This window comes from Scyliorhinus torazame, chromosome 10, assembly GCF_047496885.1.
Source record: "Scyliorhinus torazame isolate Kashiwa2021f chromosome 10, sScyTor2.1, whole genome shotgun sequence".
NCBI lineage: Eukaryota > Metazoa > Chordata > Chondrichthyes > Carcharhiniformes > Scyliorhinidae > Scyliorhinus > Scyliorhinus torazame.
Genome location: NC_092716.1, coordinates 89,039,402 through 89,065,867, shown reverse-complemented (window position 1 = coordinate 89,065,867; position 26,466 = coordinate 89,039,402). Strand labels below are relative to the sequence as shown.

Genomic DNA, 26,466 nt, shown 5'->3' with positions numbered 1-26,466 from the left:
AACCCCTCCCCCACCGAGCGAGATGGAGAGGGGGGAACCCCCCGCCACCGAGAGAGACGGAGAGGGAGGAACGCCCCCCCCCCCACCGAGCGAGATGGAGAGGAAGGAACACCCCCCCACCCCGCGGAGAGAGATGGAGAGGGGGGGAACCCCCCCCCCACCGAGAGAGATGGAGAGGGGGGGAACCCCCCCCCCCCACCGAGAGAGATGGAGAGGGGGGGAACCCCCCCCCCCACCGAGAGAGATGGAGAGGGGGGAACCCCCCGCCACCGAGAGAGACGGAGAGGGAGGAACGCCCCCCCCCCCCCCACCGAGAGAGATGGAGGAACGCCCCCCCCCCCCCCAACCGAGATGGAGAGGGAGGAAGCCCCCCCCCCCCCCACCGAGTGAGATGGAGAGGGAGGAAGGAACACCCCCCCACCCCCACCCCACCCCGCGGAGAGAGATGGAGAGGGAGGAACGCCCCCCCCCCCACCGAGAGAGATGGAGGAACGCCCCCCCCCCCCAACCGAGATGGAGAGGGAGGAAGCCCCCCCCCCCCACCGAGCGAGATGGAGGGGAAGGAACACCCCCCCCACCCCACCCCGCGGAGAGAGATGGAGAGGGGGGAAACCACCCCCCCCCCCCCCACCGAGAGAGATGGAGCGGGGGGGAAATCACCCCCCCACCCCACCGAGAGAGATGGAGTGGGTGGAACCCCCCCCCCCACTGAGCGAGATGGAGGGGGAGGAACCCCCCCCCCACCGAGCGAGATGGAGAGGAAGGAACACCCCCCCCACCCCACCCCGCGGAGAGAGATGGAGAGGGGGGAAACCACCCCCCCCCCCCACCGAGAGAGATGGAGCGGGGGGGAAATCACCCCCCCACCCCACCGAGAGAGATGGAGTGGGTGGAACCCCCCCCCCCCCACCGAGCGAGATGGAGGGGGAGGAACCCCCCCCCACCGAGAGAGATGGAGGAAACCCCCCCACCCCCGCGGAGAGAGATGGAGAGGGAGGAACCCCCCCCACCGAGCGAGATGGAGAGGGAGGAACCCCCCCACCCCCACCGAGAGGAAGGAAACCCCCCCCCCCCACGGAGAGAGATGGAGAGGGGGGGGAAACCCCCCACCGAGTGAGATGGAGAGGGAGGAACCCCCCCCCACGGCGAGAGTTGGAGAGGGGGGGGAACCCCCCCACCGAGCGAGATGGAGAGGGAGGAACCCCCCCCCCCCACCGAGCGAGATGGAGAGGGAGGAGGCCCCCCCCACCGATAGAGATGGAGACGGAGGAACCCCCCCCCACCCCCACCGAGAGGTAGGAAACCCCCCCCCGCGGAGAGAGATGGAGAGGGAGGAACCCCCCCACCGAGAGAGATGGAGAGGGAGGAACCCCCCCCCCACCGAGAGAATTGGAGAGGGAGGAAACCGCCCCCCCCCGCGGAGCGAGATGGAGAGGGAGGAACCCCACCACCAAGTGAGATGGAGATGGAGAGGGAGGAAACCCCCCCCTCCCCACGGAGAGAGATGGAGAGGGGGGGAACCCCCCCACCAAGAGAGATGGAGGGGGGAACTCCCCCCCCCCCCCCCCCCCACCACGAGAGATGGAGCGGGGGGGGCACCCCCCCAATCCACTGAAAGAACACGGTTGAAACCGATGGAGGGAGAAAAGAAAGGGGGGTTAAGGGGGTAAACAAGGAGAAGGGGGTCACACACCAGGAAGGGCATCACGGAGGGTCTGCGGGGGCGAGAGGGGAAGGGTTAGGGAAAGGGAGAATTGCAGATATGGCACAGCGACCCTCTTCCTCTGGGGGGCAGAATATAATCGGTGAGGATGAATATCCTGCCGCATTTACTGTTTTTATTTCAGTGCTTACCGATATTGTTACAAAAAACCTCTTTGTAACTGATAGACTGTAATGTAGACTGATTTCGCGGTTCTTTTGACTGAGAACTTAATCAGGATCCGGAAATCGGTTCTCCAGTGGGATTGGCAGTCAGGGCGTGGGGGTCGGGTTGCTGGTTTGACCAAATTTCTTTCATTATTATTTGGCGGCGAACGGTAAGGAGTTGCTGGAATGGTATGGGGATTCGGAAGAGGAGTGGGGACGGATGAATCGGGTTCTTCTTAAGTAAATCACAGCGGCGGGCGCTGGTGACGGCGACCTTATCCTTTTCTCCGGGGAACGTATTCTCGGAATCTGGTAGATGGTAGATTCCGGGGATGGGAAGAGGAGGAGGTTGTTGTAATGAAAGAATTGTATGCGAGGGTCGATTTATGAGCATTGAGTAGTTGGTAAGGAAATTTGAGCTTTTGCGCGAATAGACACTTGCAACTGCATAACTTTGCAAATAATGTTTTCCCGTCTTTGCCGGTGATGCCCCCTTCTTCGCTGTTGGAGAGACTTGTGTCTTTGGTGGAGATGAAGGAGAGTAGCACGTCAGGCTTTAAGGAAGAGTAAGAGCAGAGGAGACATCATCCTCTGATAAAAACCAAGTGGGAAGACACATTCTCAACCTTACATATGCTGTATTAAATTATTAAGTTGCACTGCTTTTATGACACAGATTGTACCCGTTTCCTGTGGAAAGCAGAGTTGGATTTTCAATGCTCTCCATTCTGAATTGAAAGTATTGGCATTCTGAGATAACAGTTCCATTTATAAACTTATAATACTGGGCACTAGCAGGCTCTTTGACAAAGAAAATCACAGCTGAGCCCTCACTTAACATCCACTCAAACAAACACTTAGCAGCAAATGCCACTGGAAAGTGATCAGGTGGTCAACTGTTTCCTTCCACCACCACGACACCCCCCACCCCAACGAAATTCAAACAACATTCAGGATTGTTGTGCAGGTCGATGCTTTTGAGGTGTTTGTGATGCATTTTACTTCCGTGTAATTTCTTGAGCAAGGCTAAAAAGTGGCGAACTTATGGTGAAGTCCGTATTATAGAGGGAATATTAGAGGGTCAAATCACAAGAAAGGTTGCAATACGGTCAAAAGAGAAGAGTCAAAAAGAAATTCAAAATAATAACTCTGGATGAATTATTCTGGTCCGTGGTAACTGCAGTGTATGTGGAGGTTGTAACCAACCCGAACATGGAGCTGGAATACGAGTGTGCTTTTGAAGATAGTCGAGACAGCCCCATCTGCTCATCATTTCAGTGTGTAAACGGAATAAGTCATGACCTTCGCCTTGTTGAAAAAGTCTATGCGGAATTGCTGCCAGTGGCCTGGCTTGTTGCGGCATTGCTACCACGCCCTCGCAATGACAGGAAGTAGAGGAAGGTGCTTACTCCATACGATATCATCACTACACCTGCAAAGAACTGTGGAAAAAGCACATTATGTCATTAGACATGTCCAGCACAGTCGACAGATTTCTCTTCTTCCCCCTCCTACCGACTCTCAACCTGCCATCCCATCTCTCCTGAAGTTGCTGACTTGCGCTGGGAGACGAATGAAGCAAAGGAAAAATGTGCGGGGAAGTTGGAAAAGATAATGAATGTTCCTGGTGGAAAGTAAGTGAGGGGGGGGTCTATCGTACTGTTTGCTCATGTCCATTCACTGTCTGGGCTCACAAACACACATGGCAATTTAGATGAGGCCACCAGAGAGCTTCAGGTTTCCATGGAACTAAAATCACAAGCCAGTGAGTCAATGCTTAAGGATGGGGGAGGGGTAAAAACTGAACTAGATCTACCAGTAAAGCTTGTTAATTCTGACATAAGTATTGCATCAGAATAATTTCCATGACCTTAAACGTTTAATGAGAAGTTGTATTAACTTGGTTTTTTAATGTCCTATTGAAAGGTTGAAGGGTGGTCTAATCGAGATGCATAAAATGACAGATATTCAGTCGGATAGACCAGAACCATCAACATTAAAAAAAAAAATTTAGAGTCCCAAATTCTGTTTTTCCAATTAAGGGGCAATTTAGCGTGGCCAATTCACCTACCGTGCACATCTTTGGGTTGTGGGGTGAGACCCATGCAGACACGGGGAGATTGTGCAAACTCCACACAGACAGCGACCTAGGTCCGGGATCAGACCCAGGTCCTTTGCGCCGTGAGGCAGCTGTGCTAACCACTGTGCCACCATAAGAGGCCTTCATCAGAAGAATTGCCTAAACAACAACTACTGGGAACCACAAGAAAATTGCCAATCACAAATTGCAAAGTGTTTTTGGTAGAATGCATAATTTGGATAAATAAAATGCATGTTGAATTTCTATGATCATTAGAAAGAATTAAAATCAAAATAGTCCCAAACCTGAATTAATGCATGTTGTTTTTCTTGAAATAATTGTGTTAGTATCATAAATTTAAACTAAAATGCATATAATTAAGACCATTTCTTCAGCTATTAATTGCGATAAAATAGTTTTGAATAGCACATTTGGATTAATTTATAGTTTAAAACTATATTAAAAACAATAATGATCACAACTGCAAAACCTCCTCCCTGAACCAAAGGCATAACCCTATAACCATGGAGTGGGTTATACTATTCAAAAACAGGGTTATTTAGAGCACTTTTGAGATGTAAAAAGTCTAAAAATATTAACGCGTTCCGACTGGAACAGGTAAGAGATCCCAAATGAGACGTTTGGAGAGCACGGCATGTGGCTCCAAAACTATAGGTTGCCGACCATTGGTTTTCCTCTGTTGGGAAATTCAGAACAAGTTCCCGGACGAGAACACAAGAGGCGGTTGTCTCCCTAGACGCAGAAAAGACCTGCGACTCTCGAATGGAAGTACCTCCTGGAGGTACTGGAACGGTTTGGGGTAGGAACAGGATTCACCGCCTGGGTGAAGCCCCTGTACAATGCTCCCAAGACGAGCGTTCGAACTAACACCACCAGCTCGGAGTGCTTCCAGTTACAAAGAGGCACAAGGCAGGGAAGCCCACTGTCCCCAGATTGCCCGAGCAATCGAACCCCTGGCGATAGCTCTGCCAGACGCGAAAAGCTGGAAGGGCTTTCAAAGAAGAGACAGAGCACAGTTTCACTCTATATGGATGACCTGCTCCTACACGACTCTAAGCCATAGGAAGGACTGAAAGCAATCCTGCAGATCCTGAAAGAGTTTGGAACCTTCTCCGGTTACAAACTCAACCTGGGCAAGAGTGAGGCATTCCCAGTGAACCCAAATGGGGGGACAGAGCTGGAGGGGCTCCCTTTTAAAATAGATTCGGATACTGGGGATCCAAATAGCCAGATCCACAAGCAGAACCTGACAAGCCTGGTGGAGGAAGTCAAAGCGGACCTGCAAAGGTGTGACACTCCCACGGAGAATGCAGAGGTCAAAATGAACGTACTGCCGAGGTTCCTTTTCCGGTTTAGATCCATACCGATCTTCATCCCCAAGGCCTTCTTCCAAAGCGTAGACAGTTTAATCAGGGCATGTGTGTGTGTGTTGGGAGGGGGGCTAAGAATCTAAGAGTCCCCAAACCAACACCGCAAAAGGAGGAAAATTAAGAGTGGCCAGGGATTGCCAAACCTGCAATACTACCACTGGGCAGCAACAGCAGAGCGAGTGAGGGAATGGGTACACAAACCCAACTCGGAGTGGGTGCGGATGGAGGCCTCCTGCAAGGAGACGACCTCCAGGCCCTAGCCATGGCAGCACTCCCCTCCCCCACACCAAAATACACATCCAGGCCAGTGGTAGCGGCCACACTGAAAACGAGAAACCAATTAAGACAGCACTTTGGGCTGACCAAGATGTCCCCCAGGGCCCCCATCTGCGGAAAACAGGGTCCCACCAGTCATGTTAGACACCACTTTTTTTTTTTAAATGGAGACAAGACAGGGGAACGCTGACAGTTCAGGACTTCTACAGAGGAAACAGACTAGCGACGCTAAACGAACTAATGGAGGAATGGGAACTGCCAACAGGAGAGGAAATGAGACAATGAAAATAAAACACTTCCTCCGCAAAGAGACAGTAGGATATCCCAGGGCCCCCAGATACCACACTATTAGAGGACCTGATGAACACGGACAGTTAAGGGGGGGGACTCTGCGGGAAAATATATGGACAGCTACTGGACAGAGTCCAAACACCATTAGACCAGACCAGACGGAAATATGGGGGGGGGGGGGGACACAAACTGGGTTGGAGACTCTGGAGCGAAGCACTGAGCAGGGCCAACTCCACCTCCTCCTGCACAAGGCTTAGCCTACTGCAGTTCAAAGTGGTGCACAGAGCACACCTGACCAGAACCCGAATGAACAGGTTCTTCCCGGAGGTAGAGGACAAATGTGAACGGTGCCAGAGGGGCCCGGCCAACCGCACCCAGTTCTGGGCTTGTCCCAAACTGGCTGGGTTCTGGACAGTCTTTTCTGAGGCAATGTCCAAGGTTGTGGGGGTGAGGGTGAAGCCATGTCCTAATGTGGCAATCTTCAGGGTATCAGAGCAGCCAGAGTTACACATGGGGAAGATGGCCGACGCCCTAGTTTTCGCTTCCCTAATCACACTCCGGAGAATCCTGCTCGACTGGCGATCAGCAACATCACTCACAGCTGCAGACTGGCTGGCAGACCTATCGGACTTTCTCCACTTGGAGAAGATCAAATACACCATCCGAGGGTCGGAGGAAGGCTTCCTTACTGCATGGGGGCAATTTGTCGGCCGGTTCCAAAACCTATTCGAGGCCAACAATAACTAATAGAGAGGAAAACTGAAAAGGAAAAACAAAAAAGAACACCTGGGATGCACATGCCAAGTCAGTCGGCGACAAAGTGTAAATAATAAAAGTCTGTGTACTGTACAGTAAACAGAAACGAACAGCAATGTATATAATATTGCTAATAAAAGCATTTAAAAAACAATGATCAAGAATCTTGTTTATATTCACATATCCAATAGGAATCTTTGGCTCAGGACTTGATTGGACATGCAAATTTTAATAATCTAATGAAGAATTATTCAGGTTGCTATATGTAGCAGACATCCATTATTTTATTTTAAAATTTGAAGAAAAACTGTTAAATAAACGGCACAAGAAATTATTTCTGCCGAGGTGATCGGTGTTTCCACAGGCAATGCTGCTTCATTTGGTGGATACAGGAGACATTGTAACAATTTTGAATTTTGCGACAAGAGGGAATACAGCCAATTCCATTCAAATCTCACGTGTGACTGGTCCTGCTGACTCAATGCAAACTGAAAATCACCACTCATTTCCTGTTCACTTTAACAGCTTTAGAAAACAGCTACATCAGAAATAATAAAAGAGTGTTTCAGTCAGTTCAAATGCTGATCATTCAGCTGGATTGTGCATGAACAGGAAATAAATGAACAAGTACTGCGTATCCAATCAAGATCAACATTTGAATGAGTATTATATACATCTCACAATTTTGAATTATCATTTTGAATGATTTTAAATACCATTTGAAAGGCTAAAGTTAATTTAAAATATGTGTAAACACTCACCGCAGCAGCCGCTCGGTTGTTATATCTGTAAGACCCTTTAATAGACGTTGGGTCAACTGATGATGCATTGGTAATGAAGGCAGTTAAGTACAAAACTGTAGCACCCAAGTTAAAATATAGACTCTACGGAGAGTGAGAAACATATGTAAGTTGCCTCACACGCTGCAATAAACACATTTAACATATTTCTTTCTCATTCTAAGACTGCCTGTGTCACAAATGCAAAATTAAAATCTGGGATTTTAAAGTTAAGGGATAATGAAGGGAAGCAGAGATTTTCAAGTCTTGTGGAGTGTCACTTTTTTCATTCATGGGATGTGGGTATCACTGGCTGAGCCAGCATTTATTGTCCATCCCTAATAAAATGAATGGCTTGCTAGGCCACTTCAGAGGGCATTTAAAGTCAACTGTTTGATTTGATTTATTGTCACATGTACCGAGGTATATTGTGCAAAGTATTGTTCTGTGTACAGCCCAGACAGATCATTCCATACATTAAAAAACATAGGACATACATAAATACATAGGCACAGGCATCGGGTGAGCAGACGGCGTGTAGTACTACCCAATAGAGATGATGTGTGAAGAGATCAGTTCAGTCCATAAGAAGGTCATTCAGGAGTCTGGTAACAAAGGTGAAGAAGCTGTTTTTGAACGGTTAGTGCGTGTTCTCAGACTTGTGTCTCCTGCCCGGATGTCTCCTGCCCGGTGGAAGAAGTTGGAAGAGAGAATAACCCGGGTGGAAGGAGTCTTTGATTATACTGCCCACTTTCCCAAGGCAGCGGGAGGTGTAGACAGAGTCAATGGATGGGAAGCGGGTTCGCCTGATGGACTGGGCTGTGTTCACGACTCTCTAAAGTTTCTTGCGGTCTTGGGCTAAGCAGTTGCCATACCAGGCTGTGATGCAGCCAGATAGGATGCTTTCTACCGTGCACCTGTAAAAGTTGGTAAGAGTCAATGTGGACAGGCCGAATTCCCTTAGTTTCCTGAGGAAATATAGACGCTGTTGTGTTTCCTGGTTGTAGCGTCGACGTGGGCGGACCAGGACAGATTGTTAGTGATGTGCACACCTAGGAATTTGAAGCTGTCAACCATGTCCAACTCAGCACCATTTATGCAGACGGGTGTACACGAAACTTTGCTCAGCTCCCTAATTTTGCTGACATTGAGGGAGATTGTTGTCGTGAAACTGGAGCCACATGTAGGCCAGACCAGGTAAAGGACATTAGCAAACCAGATGCGTTTTTATTATGAACCAGGTGGGGCAATTTCATGGCCATCAACTTTTAATTTCAGATTTTGATGGTGTTCAAATTTCACCATCTGTTCTGGTGGGATTTGAACCCTTCTCCCCAGAACATTCCCCTGCTGGGTCTTTGAATTACTAATCCATTGACAATACTACTATGCCACTGCCTCCTTAATTATTTAACTCCAAAAAATCCTCCCCAGTTGTACTCCTTATCTCATGTAGTGCTACCTCCTGCTGTAAACGTGTTCACAAATAACCCTTTCCCAAATGGGTCTTCGTTCATGTATGAACCTAGATGGACTGTTCAACCATAGGATTAGGCTAGGTTATGATGCCTCCTACCTTCACCATTGGGCCTCATGTTTGTCTCAGCTCAGATCATCTAACTCGGCATAACCGGAGCTTAATGCATACATTTTAGCCAAGATTTATGAAGACTCTGATGTTGAAAAAGAAAATTACTTTTTGTTATGTCTTATTTCAGTCGGAAGGCAAAACAGTCATATACCTTGTCATAGGAGTTGCTGCTTTGATCACCTAATAGATCAGCCATTCTGCATGCATGTCAGGGAAATCTCAAAATGAAACCTCTCTCAATAAATCCAGAGTTTAAAGGTACAGGCTAGAGCCTGAAGTTTGCCATATTGATGGCTGCACCTCAGGATCCGGAGCGGACAAGACCAGGCGACACTCTGGTCCCACTGAGGTTAACACCCATTGAAGTGTCAATTTCAAGAAAGTTTATGAAGGGTTAAAACATAATTGTAAGCTTTTAGATTCTGCACCTATGTATTAAATAACTTGCAGAGGATTTGGAAACTGGATTAATACAGCCTGCAATGAAGCAAATTTTATATCCAGATTTCCATGATGCCCACTTTGTTTTTTTGGTCGTTCATCTTTTCCAGCTGCAAGCTTCAGGTTCTGTTAATGTAACATTTCATCTCAGAGGGGAAGAAAACTCATCTATTGGGAGTTATATTTTGAGGATCGGTGTTTGATTTTAAAAAAAATAATAATAACTTGAACAAAAAGTCTGACAACAACCGAATGTAATGATAAAGAATCCTGCTCATTTTCACATATTGAATAGGAATCTTTGACTTAGAACTTAATTGGATACGCAAATCTAAATAATCCAACTCAGTAGATTGGTTGCTCTGCAATTTGTTGAGGTCTAGAGGCCTTTCTATGGAAGGACACTTGGTACAGCTACACGTGTGATAAAAGCCCAACTGCATTCCATCTTGAGATTCGATCTCCATAACCACCCAGGAGCTGGGTTGTAAAGTTCACTCCTCGCTCAGTGCTGAGTACAGCACATCTTATATTCTGTACATTACAAAAGTAACGTACCACACAGCTTAAAAAATATATAACCAAGAACAATTGTAATGACAACAACATGGGGTTGTGGTGCAATTCTCCAACCACTCCCTCAGCCAAGCATGGGATTGTTGAGAGACTGACTAGATCTTGAAGGAAAACAAGTTATCAAGGGATGTAGTTGAAATGGAAAGGCTCCATCTGGGGCTCAAAAGTGATTTACTGAAAGGTCAAAAACCCCAAAGAGTATGAAGCTCCACTACACAGTAAGAACATTTTTTTTTAACATGGGCTTTGTACGATAAATCAGAGTACAGAAAATAAAATCATTTGGAATCATAAAAACTAAGCAGTGAAGGTGGCTATTTGGCCCATTGTGCTTGTGCTGGCTCGTTGAAAGAGCTACCCAATTAGTCCCAGTGCCCTGCAACTTCCCCCTCCCCCAAGTATATATCCAATTCCCTATTGAAGGTTACTACTGAATCTGCTTCTTCCACAATTTCAGGTGCATCATTTTTATGCATCAAAAATCTCCTCATATCGCCATCTTGATCCTTCACCAATTACTTTCCAAGAAAATATGACACGGAGAAACAAGTGAGTTTAGCCGCAATACTGTCACATACTAGCACTACTTTGGTGAAATTAACTTTTATGGCGGTGGGAATTTGAATCTCGGGAACCGATTAACTGAAGTAAATTGCTGGGTGACTTGCTGCCTGTTCACTGTAGTCGCAGATCCCACTTGTTTCACTTATACCGGGAGTACCATTTATATGGATTTGCTACTTTTTGAAAAAGAAATTCAACCTACCAGATGCAGCCAAGGCACCATAGGCAGTTTAGGCGTCAGGCTCAACAAGTAGAAGATAAAGATAACAATGGTGAGTATCCATAGGAAGATGGCCACAAAGATCACCCATCCAAAGGCACCATCACCAGTGGAGATTGTTGAACCAGCAATCAACGCCCACACCAACAAACCAAAAACCTGCACAGAATAAAATAAAACATTTAGAAAAAATATATGCGTTTACATAGCATCTTTTACTCAAGGTGTCCCTAAATGTTCACAGTCTGTCCCTAAATGCTTCACAGTCAGTTAAGTACTTTTGAGATGTAGTCACTATGCTAAGAAACACAACGACTTTCCACACAGCAAACTCCTGCAAAACTGCAATGAGCTAATGCCCAGATAAATGTGTTTTAGGAACAATGGCAGTTGCACCAATGTTGGCCAAGACACTGGAAATAAACCCCCCTGCTTTCCTTCAAAACAGTGTTAAAAGACCTTCTACGTCCACTTTGGATTAACGATTTGTCTGAAAGACACCACTAATAGTGCAGCATTCCCTCAGGTACTGCATAGGGGGGTTTCACCTTGATTATATGCTCAAGTCTTGGAATTTTTTTTAAATTTAGAGTACCCAATAATTTTTCCCCCCCCAATTAAGAGGCAATTTAGTGAGGCAAATCCATCTCTCCTGCGTATCGTTTTGGGTTGTGGGGGCGAGACCCATGCAGACACAAGGAGAATGTGCAAACTCCACACAGACAGTGACCTGGGGCCAGGATCGAACCCGGGTCTCAAGTCTTTGGAATGGGACTGAACCCATAGCCTTCTATAACGGAGCCATAGGCGACACTCAACACAAAGCCGGAAATAGCAAGGGCTCATTTTCTTTTGCTTGGTAGTATAGAACTTGAGAATTGCTGAAAATAATGAGACTTGCTGTCAAAACCTTTAAGAAACAACAATTTATACTGCGAGAAGAGGGTGCTGATTGATTGGCAAGTGGAATCTGATTGGCGGAGGCATAGCCATGAACAATGTACTAGGGAACAGTTAACTGCCAAGCTTTGTGTAAATTAAAACTAGACAAGTCAATGCCATCCTGTGTTATGGAAATTAACCTTGGCAAAAACCACAGCATCTCTCTCTCTCTCTCTCTCTCCAGGCCTTCTATGCAAGGGCACATCCCACAAAAGGTGGGGGGGGGGGGGGACAGTATTTGCTTCCTCCACCACCTAGAGGGCAATGTGCGGAGGGAAGAGATTCCAAAGTAAGTAGGATCAGAGGATCTAATTGAGATGGTCTTTCTCACCAGATTCAAACTAAGTCTTGGTGCTTGCTTGAAAGATCTGGCGATACAAGCTGGGGCGGGGGGGGGGGGGGGGGGGGGGGGGTGTCCGCTTCCCAAACCTACTGTACTATTACTGACCGGTGAATGTGGAGAAGGTGTGGCTGTTATGATGGAGGAGGGCTCATGTAAGGGGGTCGGGGTTGAGGCACCGCTCCCGATGGCTCCAGGTAAGTATTCGGTGAGTCCAGTGGTGGCTGCCACTTTGATCTGGAGGCAGTTTAGATGGCACTTTAGGCCAGGGATGATGGATGAGAGGTTTCAGAAATAAGAGGAGAGGGGGATTAATGAAATTAAAGATGTTTCTTGGGGGCTTGGAGGATTTGCGAGCTTGGAGGAGCTGTGAGAGAAGTACAGGTCGGCGCAAGAGGATGGGTTTAGGTACCTGCAGGTTTGTGATATTGCAAGGAAGGTTTTCTCAACCTTCCTGATAACACCAGGCTCCTCACTGTTGGAAGCGGTGCCGTCGGCGGGTTGGAGAATGGGGTGGTATCGGCGATTTATGGGAGGATTCGGGATGAGGCTAGGGTGTCCTTGTAGGGGGGGGGAAATGGAAGAGGGACTGTGGTGTGAGGTGCTGCGAAGAATGAACGCCTCAACCTCGTGCGGTAGGTTGGGGCTAATACAATTGAAGGATGTGTATAGGGCGCAACTCACAAAATCAAAGATGAGCTGGCTGTTTGCGGGGGTGGAGATATTGGGGAGTAATATGGGAGGGACCCCGCAAACCATGTTCATGTGTTTTGGTCCTGCCTGAAGCTGGAAAGGTATTGGCAGAAGGTATTTAGCAATTTCTCTGGGTGTTGCATATGGTTGTGGAGCTTGGTTCCCCCAGAAGCAATCTTTGAGGTGTGGGACCAGTCCAAGGTGTGGGGATAGACGTTTTAGCATTCATCTCACTGATCGCTCGTAGGTGGGTCCTGCTGGGGTGGAGGTCAGCTTCTCCGCCCTGTGCCTCAGCGTGGCGGGGGGGGGGGGGGGGCCTGCATGAGCTTTTGACCCTGGAGAAGGTGAAGTTGGAGTTGAGGGAGCGAAGGAAAGATTCTGAAATTCTTGGGGTTTGTTTACCATGCACTTTTGGGAGATAGTTGCCATTAAATGCTTGTGGGGGGGGGGGGGGGGGGGGGCCTTGTTGGTTGTTTGTGTTTTGTTCTGGAATTACGAGTTGATGTTTTAGGTTTTACATTGTTGGGGTTGTTTTGTTGTTTTCTTATTTTTGGTATGGAAAATGAAAATATGGCAAATAAAAACATTAAAAAAAAAAAAATGATCTGGCAATGAGGCATTCTTCCAAATCGCTTCGAAAGTCTGCTCAGGGAACAATCCAACAGGATCTCCCATCTCCTGCAGGGCCTCTTGGACGTTAAGTGCAGACCATTACTTGACGGTCAAAGGTGAATTTTCTGCATAAACCCTTCACGATGGACAAGTAGCATGACCCAGTCCAACTGCTTTGAAAGTTTCACAATAACATGGCGTAACCCATTCTTCACAAAAACAAGGAAGCTCAGCACTTGGGTGTGTGTGTACCCAAGGTCATTGCATAGCTTGACATAACTGCACACAAAGGGTGGCCACCAGGATAAGGGCAATGTTGGGCATGTCTTTCCCTCCCCCTTTATAGAGTGATTTTTACACCTTGACCCTGCAATCTCAGTCCATTTTAAACTTCCAGGTTAAGCAGAAGACGGCTCGGGTGATCACCCTGGTGTAGATGTGAGGAATGGGCCAGACATACACTACATAAGACAACACTAAGAGCACCTCACACCTGATGACCAGGTTCTTACTTGCAACGGAGGGGGGAGTGTTGCTCCCACGTTCCCAGTTTAGCAACGTGCTCCTTCCAGTTTTTAAGTGTACATCCTGGCCTATCTGAACCCTATCACCAACACCTTGGGGGGCAATTTGACTGGATGGTGAAGGGGACAAAGGATTGATTAGCCCTGCTCCCAAAGAACATGTGGAGATGCCGGCATTGGACTGGGGTGAGCACACTAAGAAGTCTTACAACACCAAGTTAAAGTCCAAGTCAAGCCAGGACAGTTGGTAGGATTTCGCAGGCCAGATGGTGGGGGATGAATGTAATGCGACATGAACCCCAGGTCCCGGTTGAGGCCGCACTCGTGTGTGCGGAACTTGGCTAGAAGCTTCTGCTCGGTGATTCTGCGTCGTCGCGCGCCCTGAAGGCGGCCTTCAGGACAACAACAACGCAGAATCGCCGAGCAGAAGCTTCTAGCCAAGTTCCGCACACGAGTGCGGCCTCAACCAGGACCTGGGATTCATGTCACATTACATTCATCCCCCACCATCTGGCCTGCGAAATCCTACCAACTGTCCTGGCTTGATACAATTCACACCTCTTTAACCTGGGGTTACCCCATCTCTGGATCTGTAAAGATTTAATCACCTGCTAATGCTCGCATTCCTAGCATTGTTTGGCATCTTTGAATTTGTCTATATATATGTGTTTCTGGAACAGACCTCTGCATTCACCTGAGGAAGGAGCAGCGCTCCGAAAGCTAGTGACATCGAAACAAACCTGTGGGACTTTAACCTGGTGTTGTAAGACTTCTTACTGTGCCCAAAGAACATGGCCTCACTCGGTGTGATTTGCCATGACTCCCAAGGCTCATTTGAACTGGTTGCATAATGGGGCAGCACGGTAGCCTTGTGGATAGCACAATTGCTTCACAGCTCCAGGGTCCCAGGTTCGATTCTGGCTTGGGTCACTGTCTGTGCGGAGTCTGCACATCCTCCGTGTGCACGTGGGTTTCCTCCGGGTGCTCCAGTTTCCTCCCACAGTCCAAAGATGTGCAGGTTAGGTGGATTGGCCATGATAAATTGCCCTTAGTGTCCAAAATTGCCCTTAGTGTTGGGTGGGGTTACTGGGTTATGGGGATAGGGTGGCGGTGTTGACCTTGGGTAGGGTGCTCTTTCCAAGAGCCGGTGCAGACTCGATGGGCTGAATGGCCTCCTTCTGCTCTGTAAATTCTATGATAAAGCAAAATACTGCAGATGCTGGAAATCGGAAAGAAAAACAGAATGTGTCAGACCTGCTGGGTTTTTCCAGAATATTCTGTTTTTATTTCAGACTGGTTGCAGTTCCTCAATCTGTGCATCAACACTAGATCCAAGCAGAAGACAGCGACATCGTCCATGTACAGGTGGGCTTTGATCAGAGGGCCTCTGCTGCCCACAATTTTCAGCCCTCTTCCTGATAGATTGTACATAACATTTGATATGGCACACGCCAAACAAGACAAGACAAGGGAGACAGGGAATAGCCTCGCTGGACTCCAGGTCGATGAAATTCCAACCGATTGATCCAACTGCGGAGTCCCTACCCAAACCCCATTTTGGAGAACACATTCATAATTAGGTGTGCAATATTCTGTCAAAGGCCTTCTCCCAGTCCAAGCTGATGAAGCAAGTGCCCACTCCACAGTCCAGCACATAGTCTTCTGCTACTTAAGGGTATAATTGCCTATCAGAACTCTTCCTTCCAGGTACAGTACAGGTCTGATCAGAGACCATCACCAATTCCAGAGCAGATTTGACCCAATTGGCAGTGACCTTTTGTAGAGTCCGCGGTCAGCAGTAAAATGTGCCGCCAATGTCTAAATTTCCTCCCCTTCCACTTGTAAAATAAAGTGATCATGGATTCCAGATTAGTACAAAATGTTATCAGGGAAATGCATTCTAGTATGTAGTTTAAATTTGAATCTTATTCATTTAAACATGGCCTTTTTGCCCCCACTTCCTGCATTTTAAAAGCGATTGGTTTGTGCAAAATAGAAAGCATTCATTAGGATATGTCCTCTTAATTTGAGGTCACATTGCATCTGTGCTCGAATGTAATTAGCGTCAGGAACAATTGACTGTTCTTTTTCAATATTACTCAATGATTTCCATAGAATCCTTACCGTGCAGAAGCAGGCCATTTGGCCCATTGAGTCTGTACCCTCCCCCCACCTTGGTTAAATAGCCTATTGTTGCTTAGGACTGACAGCATCTATAGTCACTGACTTTGGCAGACACAAGACACAACATTTTAAAACTGCCCTAAATGAAGCATTTGGTGTTTATAAATACTTCATCAGAAAGAACAGTTTGATTCTTGTGCCTTGTTATTTTAAGGACTGATCCTTTCTCCTCCACTCCTGCATTTCTATTGTCAAACTGCTGCAGTGAAAACACTGGCCTCAGTGTTGCAATTTTCATTAGGCTTGTAATGTGTTGTCATAGTGCATGACGTGCTTCAATAAGCTTCCCTTGTCACGACAAAAGGTCTCTTGAAATGTAATCCTATGTCATCAAGGTATTGTTGTTCCTTAGACTGCAACAGCATCAATTGGTAAAGTGCAGAAATTAGCCCAATCTATATCACAGCGAGGATAGCAGTATGAGGCATTACAAGCATTAATGGCTAATGAGGCAAAAGTCAAATCGGGGTTTCCCACTTAAACCCGTTCTCTGCTGGAAAATGCTTGTGTGTGGATGATGGGGTGGCCAAAATGTGATGTCCCCTTTAATCAAATCGTTTGACTAGCACTTAAATTGAGGTACCATAGAGCACTGTACCCTCCCTCTGAATGGACCAACTATTTTCATTTCATTCTGCCCCTTACACAATCCAGCCTGAAGCACATGTCAAAATCACCATTACTAGCTTAGAACTGAGGATCAGGATATTCGAGAGAGGGGAAATGCAAACTTTAAAAAATAGTTTACTTCTAATTGATTTACTTTCAAATGCACTAAATACCAACACAAGACTTTTGATTATGTTGAGAGTCTTCTCCAGATTGTATTACTATTATTTTTTTTAAATTTAGAGTACCCAATAATTTTTGTTCCAATTACGCGGCCAATTCACCTACCCTGCACATCTTTGGGTTGTGGGGGTGAGACCGACGCAGACACGGGGAGAAGTGCAAACTCCACACGGGCAGGGACCCGAGATCGAACCCAGGTCCTCAGCGCCGTGAGGCACCGCCCAAACTCCAGATTGTATTTATTTTTTTAAATTTAGAGTACCCAATCCATTTTTTCCAATTAAGGGGCAATTTATTGTGGCCAATCCACCTAGCCTGCACATCTTTGGCTTGTGGGGGCGAAACCTACGCAAACACGGGGAGAATGTGCAAACTCCACATGCACAGTGACCCAGGGCCGGGATCGAACCTGGGACCTCAGTGCCGTGAGACAGCAGTGCTAACCCACTGCGCTGCCCAAGGTTGTATTTAAATGTGGTCCTAACAAGACATTATCTTTTAACATCAGGTGTTTCCTCCCCCTCAGACCACAAATATGAATAAGTTTTCGTGGATGCAAATCAAGTCCTTCATCTCTTCTATTGTTGTTAACATACAGGAAGTTTATGTAGATGATTACTAGGCCAATAAACCAGATGTGGAAAATCCCCTCATAGTTGCAACATTGATTTTAACAGTTCTGATATTTTGTGGATTTACACTGTGGTGGAAGAGCTATTTTTTTTTTTTTTTTTATAAATATATTTTATTCAAATTTTTCGGCCAAACAAAACAGTACAAAAATTTTTGTCACCGCCTGGTGAACCCTTGAGCCGAACCTCTTAGTGCGAACTTTATCCGTTCCAGTTTTATAAACCCTGCCATGTCATTTATCCAGGCCTCCACGCCCGGGGGTTTAGCTTCCTTCCACATTAACAATATCCTTCGCCGGGCTACTAGGGACGCAAAGGCCAAAACATCAGCCTCTCTCGCCTCCTGCACTCCCGGCTCTTCTGCAACCCCGAATATAGCCAACCCCCAGCTTGGTTCGACCCGGACCCCCACCACCTTCGAAAGCACATTTGCCACCCCCACCCAGAACCCATGCAGTGCCAGACATGACCAAAACATGTGGGTGTGGTTCGCTGGGCTTCTCGCGCATCTCCCGCACCTATCCTCTACCCCGAAAAATTTACTGAGCCTTGCTCCGGTCATGTGCGCCCTGTGCAAGACCTTGAGTTGTATCAGGCTAAGCCTGGCACACGAGGACAAAGAGTTTACTCTGCGTAGGGCATCTGCCCACAGCCCCTCTTCGATCTCTTCCCCCCGCTCTTCTTCCCATCAGCTCATCCACCATGATCTCCCCCTCGTCTCATTTCCCTGTATATATCTGACACTCTACCATCCCCCACCCATGTCTCTGAGATCACTCTATCCTGCACCTCCTGCGTCGGGAGCTGCGGGAATTCCCTCACCTGTTGCCTCGCAAAAGCCCTCAGTTGCATGTACCGAAATGCATTCCCTTGGGGCAACCCGTATTTTTCCGTCAGCGCTCCCAGACTCGCAAACGTCCCGTCTAGGAACAGATCCCTCAGTTGCACAATCCCTGCTCTCTGCCATGTTCTAAATCCCCCATCTATTCGCCCCGGGACAAACCTATGATTATTCCTTATCGGGGACCGCACCGAGGCACCAGTCATTCCCTTATGCCGTCGCCACTGCCCCCAAATTTTCAGCGTTGCCACCACCACTGGACTTGTGGTGTATTTCTTCGGGGAGAACGGCAACGGCGCCGTCGCCAATGCTTGTAGGCTGGTTCCTTTACAGGACGCCATTTCCAGTCTCTTCCACGCCGCTCCCTCCCCTTCTCCCATGCACTTACACACCATTGAGATATTGGCAGCCCAATAATAATCACTTAAGCTCGGCAGTGCCAGTTCCCCCCTATCCCTGCTACGCTGCAAAAAACCCCTCCTCACTCTCGGGGTCTTCCCAGCCCACACAAAGCTCATAATACTCTTCTCAATTTTTTTGAAAAAAGCCCTCTTAACCATCACCGGGAGGCACTGGAACACAAAAAGAAATCTCGGGAGGACTACCATTTCGACCGCCTGCACCCTGCCCACCATGTCCCATCTCTTAAAATCCTTCTCCATCTGTTCCACCAATCGTGTTAAATTAAGCCGGTGTAAGGTTCCCCAGTTCCTGGCTATCTGGATCCCCAAGTACCGGAAATTTCTGGTTACCCTCCTCAGAGGTAAATCATCTATTCCCCTGCTCTGCTCCCCCAGATGCACCACAAACAACTCACTCTTCCCCATATTCAATTTGTACCCCGAAAATTCCCCAAACTCCCTGAGTGTCCACATTATCTCAGGCATCCCCTCCACTGGGTCCGCAACATACAGCAATAAATCATCTGCATACAATGATACCCGGTGTTCTTCTCCTCCCCTGAATACTCCCCTCCACTTCAGAGAGCCCCTCCGTGCTATGGCCAGCGGCTCAATTGCCAATGCAAACAGTAACGGAGACAGGGGACACCCCTGACTTGTCCCTCTATAAAGACAGAAGTAATCGGACCTGTGCCTATTCGTGATCACACTTGCCACCGGGTCCCTATATAGCAGCTGTACCCATCCAATAAACCCCTCTCCAAAACCAAATCTCTTCAACACTTCCCATAGGTAGTCCCACTCCACTGTCAAATGCTTTCTCAGCGTCCATCGCCACCATCTCCGCCTCCCCCTCCGGCGGGGGCATCATCATCACCCCTAGCAGCCTCCGTATATTCGTGTTCAGCTGTCTCCCCTTCACGAACCCGGTTTGGTCCTCATGGACCACCCCCGGGACACAACCCTCTATCCTTGTCGCCATCACCTTGGCCAGGAGCTTAGCATCCACATTCAGGAGGGAAATAGGCCTATAAGACCCGCATTGCAGCGGGTCTTTTTCCTTCTTTAAGAGTAACGATATCGTCGCCTCCGACATAGTCGGGGGCAACTTCCCCCTTTCCCTGGCCTCATTAAAGGTTCTCGTCAAAAGCGGGGCCAGTAGGTCCATGTATTTCCTATAAAATTACACCGGGAACCCATCCGGTCCCAGGGCCTTCCCCGCCTGCATGCTCCCAATCCCCTTTACCACCTCCTCCACCTCACTCCGTGCTCCCAGTCCCGCCCTCTCCTGCTCCTCCACCTTCGGGAATTCCAGCCGATCTAGGAAATGCATCATTCCCTCCTTCCCTTCCGGGGGCTGAGCCTTATACAGCCTCTCGTAGAATGCCTTAAACACCCCGTTCACCCTCTCCGCTCCCCGTTCCATCTCACCTTACTCATCCCTCACCCCACCTATCTCCCTCGCCACTCCCCTCTTCCTCAGTTGTTGGGCCAGTAACCGGCTCGCCTTCTCTCCATACTCATTCTGTACTCCCTGTGCCCTCCTCCACTGTGCTTCTGCCTTGCCCGTGGTCAGCAGGTCAAATTCCATATGTAGCCTTTGTCTTTCCCTGTACAGTCCCTCCTCCGGAGCCTCTGCATATTGCCTCTCTACCCTCAGAAGTTCTCTCAACAGTCGCTCCCTTTCTTTGCTCTCTTGCTTCCCTTTATGGGCCCTTATGGATATCAGTTCCCCTCTGACCACCGCCTTCAGCGCCTCCCAGACCACTCCCACCTGGACCTCTCCATTATCATGGAGTTCCAGGTACCTTTTGATACACCCCCTCACCCTTAGACATACCCCCTCATCCGCCAACAACCCCATATCACCCCCTCATCCGCCAACAACCCCATATCCAATCTCCAGAATGGGTGCTGCTCCTTTTCCTCTCCTACCTCCAGATCTACCCAATGTGGAGCGTGGTCCGAAATGGCTATGGCTATGTACTCCCTCCCTGTCACCTTCGGAATCAGTGCCCTTCCCAGGACAAAAACGTCTATCCGTGAATACACCTTGTGAACATGGGAGAAAAATGAAAACTCCTTACTCCTAGGCCTAATAAATCTCCAGGGGTCTACTCCTCCCATCTGCTCCATGAAGTCCTTAAGCACCTTGGCCGCTGCCGGCCTCCTCCCGGTCAAGCACCGTATTGAAGTCTCCCCCCATTACCAGCTTTCCTGCCTCCAGGTCCGGGATACGCCCCAGCATACGCTTCATGAAGTTTACATCATCCCAATTCGGGGCGTATACGTTCACCAGAACCACCGCCTCCCCTTGCAATCTGCCACTCACCATTACATATCTACCCCCACTGTCCGCCACTATGGTCTTTGCCTCAAACAGTACCCGTTTCCCCACTAAAATAGCCACCCCCCTATTCTTCGCATCGAAGCCCAAATGGAACACCTGCCCCACCCATCCTTTACGTAGTCTGACCTGATCTGCCAGTTTCAGGTGCGTCTCCTGCAACATGACCACATCTGCCTTTAATTTCTTTAGGTGTGCGAGTACCCATGCCCTTTTAATCGGCCTGTTCAGCCCTCTCACGTTCCACGTGATCAGCCGGGTTGGGGGGCTCTTTCCCCCCCCCCATCCCCTTTTCTAACCCAGCTCCTCACCCGGTTCCCACGTACCCGTATATCCCACCGACGGTGCTCTCCCGTCCCGACCACCCCGCCCCATAACAGCTCCCCCTTCCCCTTAGCAGCAGCAACCCAGTTAACTTTCTTCCCCCCCCCCCCCCCCTCCCCTCCGCTCCGCTAGATCCCTTTCTAGCGTAGTTGCACCCCCCATGTTGCTCCCAGAAGTCAGCAAACTCTGGCTGACCTCAGCTTCCCGTTTGTCCTCGGCCCCTCATTGTGCGCCCTCCTTCCTGCGTCCCCGCCACAATTACCATAGCCCGCGTTTCCCACCGGCGCCCACAGTTCCCCATACTCCCCCGAGGGGAAGAGAGAAAAGTTACAAAATTGAAAGATTGAAAAAATTCCCCCCCCCTTCCCACATAATTACCCCACCGCTTTATTACAGAAGCTTTTTCTCTCGCCAGACTATTCCAGCTTCTCGTCCACTATGAATGTCCACGCCTCTTCTGCCGTCTCAAAGTAGTGGTGCTTCCCTTGGTGTGTGACCCACAGTCTCGCCGGCTGCAACATTCCAAATTTAACCTTTTTGTGGGGCACCGCCTTGGCCCGGTTGAAACTTGCCCTCCTTCTCGCCACCTCCGCACTCCAATCCTGGTACACGCGGATCACCGCGTTCTCCCACCTGCAGCTCCGTGTTTTCTTCGCCCATCTTAGAACCATCTGTCATTGTAGCGGTGAAACCTCACCACTATGACTCGAGGTATTTCTCCTGCCTTTGGTCTTCGCGCCAGAACTCGATAAGCTCCCGCCACCTCCAAAGGGCCGTCGGGGCCTCCGATCCCATTAGCGAGTGAAGCATCGTGCTCACATATGCCCCGACGTCCGCCCCCTCTGTGCATTCGGGTAGACCCAAGACTCTTAAATTCTTCCTCAGAGTTATTCTCCAGGGCTTCCAACCTCTCCACACACCTTTTATGCTGTGCCTCGTGCGTCTCTGTCCTTACCTCCAAGCCCTGTATTTCATCCTCATTCTCCGCAGCCTTTGCCTTCACGACCCGAAGCTCAAACTCCTGGGTCCTCTGCGCATCCTTTAGCCCTTCAATAGCCTGTAGCATCGGGGCCAACACCTCCTTCTTCAGCTCTTCCACACAGCGCCGCAGGAACTCTTGTTGCTCCCGGCCCCATACCAAACAGCCACCTTCCAACACCATCTTGCTTCGAGCTTCCCTTCCATGCCGCTGCTCCAGTGGATCCACTGCAATCCGGCCGCTATCCTCTCCTTTATCCATATTTATCCGGGGGGGGGGGTTCCCTCCTATTTCACCGCACAATGTTTTTGGCCGTTAAAAATTGCCGTTGGGGCTCCTAATAAGAGCCCAAAAGTCAGTTTCAACGGGAGCTGCCGAAACGTGCGACTTAGCTGGTCATCGCCGCACCCGGAAGTCAAGAGCTATTTTTTTTAATGCTAATGTGCTACATGTTGCCATCTCCTATACATTATTGCATGCCTGCATTGGTCAATGGCAATGCAACAATATGGGGGTAGCACCTGTTCTCCAAGCTTCCGGCATTTGCGCAGAGTGCATAACACAAACTTTGTTGTTGAATTTAATAATGAAGCGTGGATCAAATACAAACAGATTTGCAAAAACAGATGGGCCTGTATAGTGACACTGAACATCAGTGCTTATTGTGCCAACTGTTTTAAGATCTTACAGATGTTTACTAAGATGACACGCTTCAGTGAAGATCAGGTTTCCCTGTCATCTTCCCCCCCCCCCCCCTTAAGGGTTCCTGACCTTCCACAAGGATATTTCCAACTGAATAATTCCCAGTTCAAGCATGACTGGAAGCACTATACAAAGCTCCATTACAAAGACAACAGACACAAGACATTGGAGTTGGAGCACTTGTTCAACTGCTACTTAAAATAAAACTCATTATGCCAGATACTTTGATGCCATGTCACTTGAGCCCTCCCATTTAACGCAACAATATTTATTCGTTGGAGAGCTCATTGTAGGTTGCAGCCTCTCCAACAGGTAGCAGATGTCTTTCTAAAATTTTAATCATCCATCAGGAGGGATCCATTTTCATTTTATAAACAAGTACACCAACAGAAAGGTTGTTGGAAGATGAGGGCAGATGAAGAAAAGCTGAAACCAGCTTAGTTAAATAAACATGAGACATCAGCTAAAAACTAAAAAAGGAGGGAAATCCCGGGGCAGCTAGTGTGATTCCTATTTCTATTGTCCTTGGACTTATTCTAATTAACTTAGCGTGGAATCCTTCAAAGATCCAATAGAGAAACATCTCATGTTTCAGATTCCATGCCCTAAGGGGGCATTGGAAATCATGGACTTCCATTGGATTGGTCCATGATTACGCTTGGCAAAATACTGCAGTGGTTTCCCATTGCCTTCTGCAGTATAGCTGACCAGGAAATTCTCCTGCTAGCAGGTGTATTGGAATGGTTTACAGGATCATAATTACAATGTTTGGCTGCAATATGAATGCATCTTCCATGGCCATCAAGTCCTGAAGTGGGAACACCGCTGCCTCATGGCACTGAGGACCCTGGTTTGATCCTGGCCCTGGATCACTGTCCATGTGGAGTCTGCACCTTCTCCCAGTGTCTGTGGGTCTCAACCGCACAATCCAAAGATGTGCAGGATAGGTGGATTGGCCACACTAAATTGACCGTTGGGGGGAAAAAAAAAAATTGGGTACTCTAAATTGTTTTTGTTTTAAAAAACAAAAACAAGTCCTGAAGTGGGGCTTGAACCCAGAGCATCTGGCTCAGAGGCAGGAATGCTACCCACTGCTCCACAAGATCACCAGAGGAAGATATAACACGGAATTCCAAAAGGAAGATCGTAAATGACCAACTTTATTGAATCAAAAACAGAACATGCTGGAAAATCCCGGCAGGCCTGACACCATCCGTGGGGAGAACACGGAGCTAATGTTGAGTCTGGATCCCTATCCAATATTGAATACTTTGAAGTAACAGCAGGAAACGTATAACACAAGATCAGTGGTATCAACCTTTTCAGTCACACGGCACATTTCACTGCGACAATTCCACAGCATACGCACTTTTTTTCAGCTGAATCGATTGCTCATGAACACCCCAGAATGTAGTAGCAAACCAACAGTGGCCAATCAAGGGGCCGGCAGAGGGTGCGCCACAATTTAGCAATCCACAACACATCAAGTGTTTCCTCATTGCGTGCGTGGCCACTTGGTGTGCGTGTGTGCACAGTTTAAAACAGCACTTGGACTGAACTTCAGTTTAATTCAAAGCTGTTATATCCAGTGCAACAATAATTACAGTTAAAATGCTAATAGGTATTAGACATGACTATACACCAACCAATACTAAGAAAAAACATATTGTCGCATTGGAATATAACTGATGCCCACACTATATGAAAACAACTACTTACATTTTGTGCATGCGAGGTATAAAATTTGTCCTCAACAAGATGCATATCTTTTATTCTCTTAATACGGTTTGCACTGGCATCATTTTGTTACACTCTGTAATTCGGTTATATATCCCTGCTGTGTGCCAAACTATGTCCACTATATTTAATATTAGATAATGACTACGCATTGAATTCTAGAGGGGCGAGAAGGATTGCTTCATTTTTATTCTATGACCTGTTTTGGGTTTTATATAGTTGGGTTGTTCGGTTTTGTTTTCTTTTTTTTTATATAATGGTGAAAAGGATGAAAATATGGAGAATAAAAATCTTTTTAAAAAGAGATAATGATTACATACTTTACCAAGATTGTGGACATACTTTACCAAGATTGTGGATTTTTAAAAAACCAGTATGATAAGTTAGGTGCAAGAACTCCAAAAGGAGTATTGTGCTATTGGAATTTTCATCCATAATATTTGCTACCTTGCTTTACGAGTGTATGAAGACGATTAGCTGAAAGGTATTAGAATAAATACATGAATACTCGCCAGAGGTGTGGTGATCCTCGGGTTAAACCACCAGCAACAGCACTCCTCCTCAAATGGGAAAGCAGCCTATGGTATTCTGGGACTATGGCGACTTGACCTTTAGAATATATACAGGTGCATATATTTCCCCACCATCTTACTGTTGGTATTGTTGAATACACTTTAATTAAACTATACATTCTGTCTGAAACCATGGTCTGTCCCACCAGTTTCCCCCCCAACCCCAGGCTCAAACTGGAGCAGGAGCACACTCACCTTTTCAAAATCAAAGATGCAGGTCGCTTGCGAGCTTCACCGATAATCCTTTCCCCAGACCAGTCTACGTTTTACCATGTTCTGATTTTCACAAAGCAGCTCAACAATAGCTCCACACTCCTGCTTGTCGAAAACATTCCGTCCAATACAAACCAGCTCCATCAATTCCCATCATCAACACGCAGGGAGCATTTGCACCCTCCCTTCACGACATGACCAGTGTACATTGCCCACTCAGAATAAAGTTCATTCAAAGCACAGAATAGGAAACATGCTGTGGAAATGTTGCTTTATTCCAACGAATTGCAAATGAAGCATGTTAAAAAAAAAACTGCCAATGAACGATAAGTTGCTCACTGTCAGGCGAACCAGTCACCGGTGAGTGAAAAATCAAGTAGGTCGACCGACTATCCGTTGAATTTGATATTTGGTCCCAGAATTCGGCACAGCTGCAAGGAGGGGGAAATGAAAGATCTTTGTACCTTGCTTTCAACTAAAGATTCCTTTGTGCTTATAACAAACACCTCAAGTTTGTTGCTATGCTAACTGAGGAGGGATAGGGGAGGGGGTCACAGCAGCAGCTGTTGGGAAAAGAACAGATTTTGAACACAGCATTCAAGCTGCAACTACTGTGGGAGCCAGGCGGTCGCTGAGAAAGGGTTGGGACTTGGTCGGGTGGCTTGATGCAAAGGCACACGTACAGGAATGTTGGCGGCCGTGGCATACTTGCACCCTTCTCGCAACACACCAGTTGGGAATCATTACACTAGATGCAATGTTTTTCTTTTTATAAATTTACAGTATCCAATTCTTTT

The 26,466-nt window shown here is 47.8% G+C and overlaps 1 protein-coding gene across 1 annotated transcript in view; it reads right to left on the bottom strand.

Moving 5' to 3' along the window:
• Positions 1-1,387: 1,387 nt before the first annotated feature.
• The window catches only part of pllp (plasmolipin), a 37,877-nt gene continuing 12,798 nt past the window's right edge, over positions 1,388-26,466 (bottom strand). Inside the window, exons 2-4 of the mRNA XM_072518398.1 lie at positions 10,817-10,993; positions 7,425-7,547; positions 1,388-3,311 (exon numbers count right to left, since the gene is read on the bottom strand). Of these exons, the coding sequence (XP_072374499.1) occupies positions 3,192-3,311; positions 7,425-7,547; positions 10,817-10,993 (420 nt within the window). The 3' untranslated portion in view covers positions 1,388-3,191. The remainder of the gene's footprint in view (positions 3,312-7,424; positions 7,548-10,816; positions 10,994-26,466) is intronic.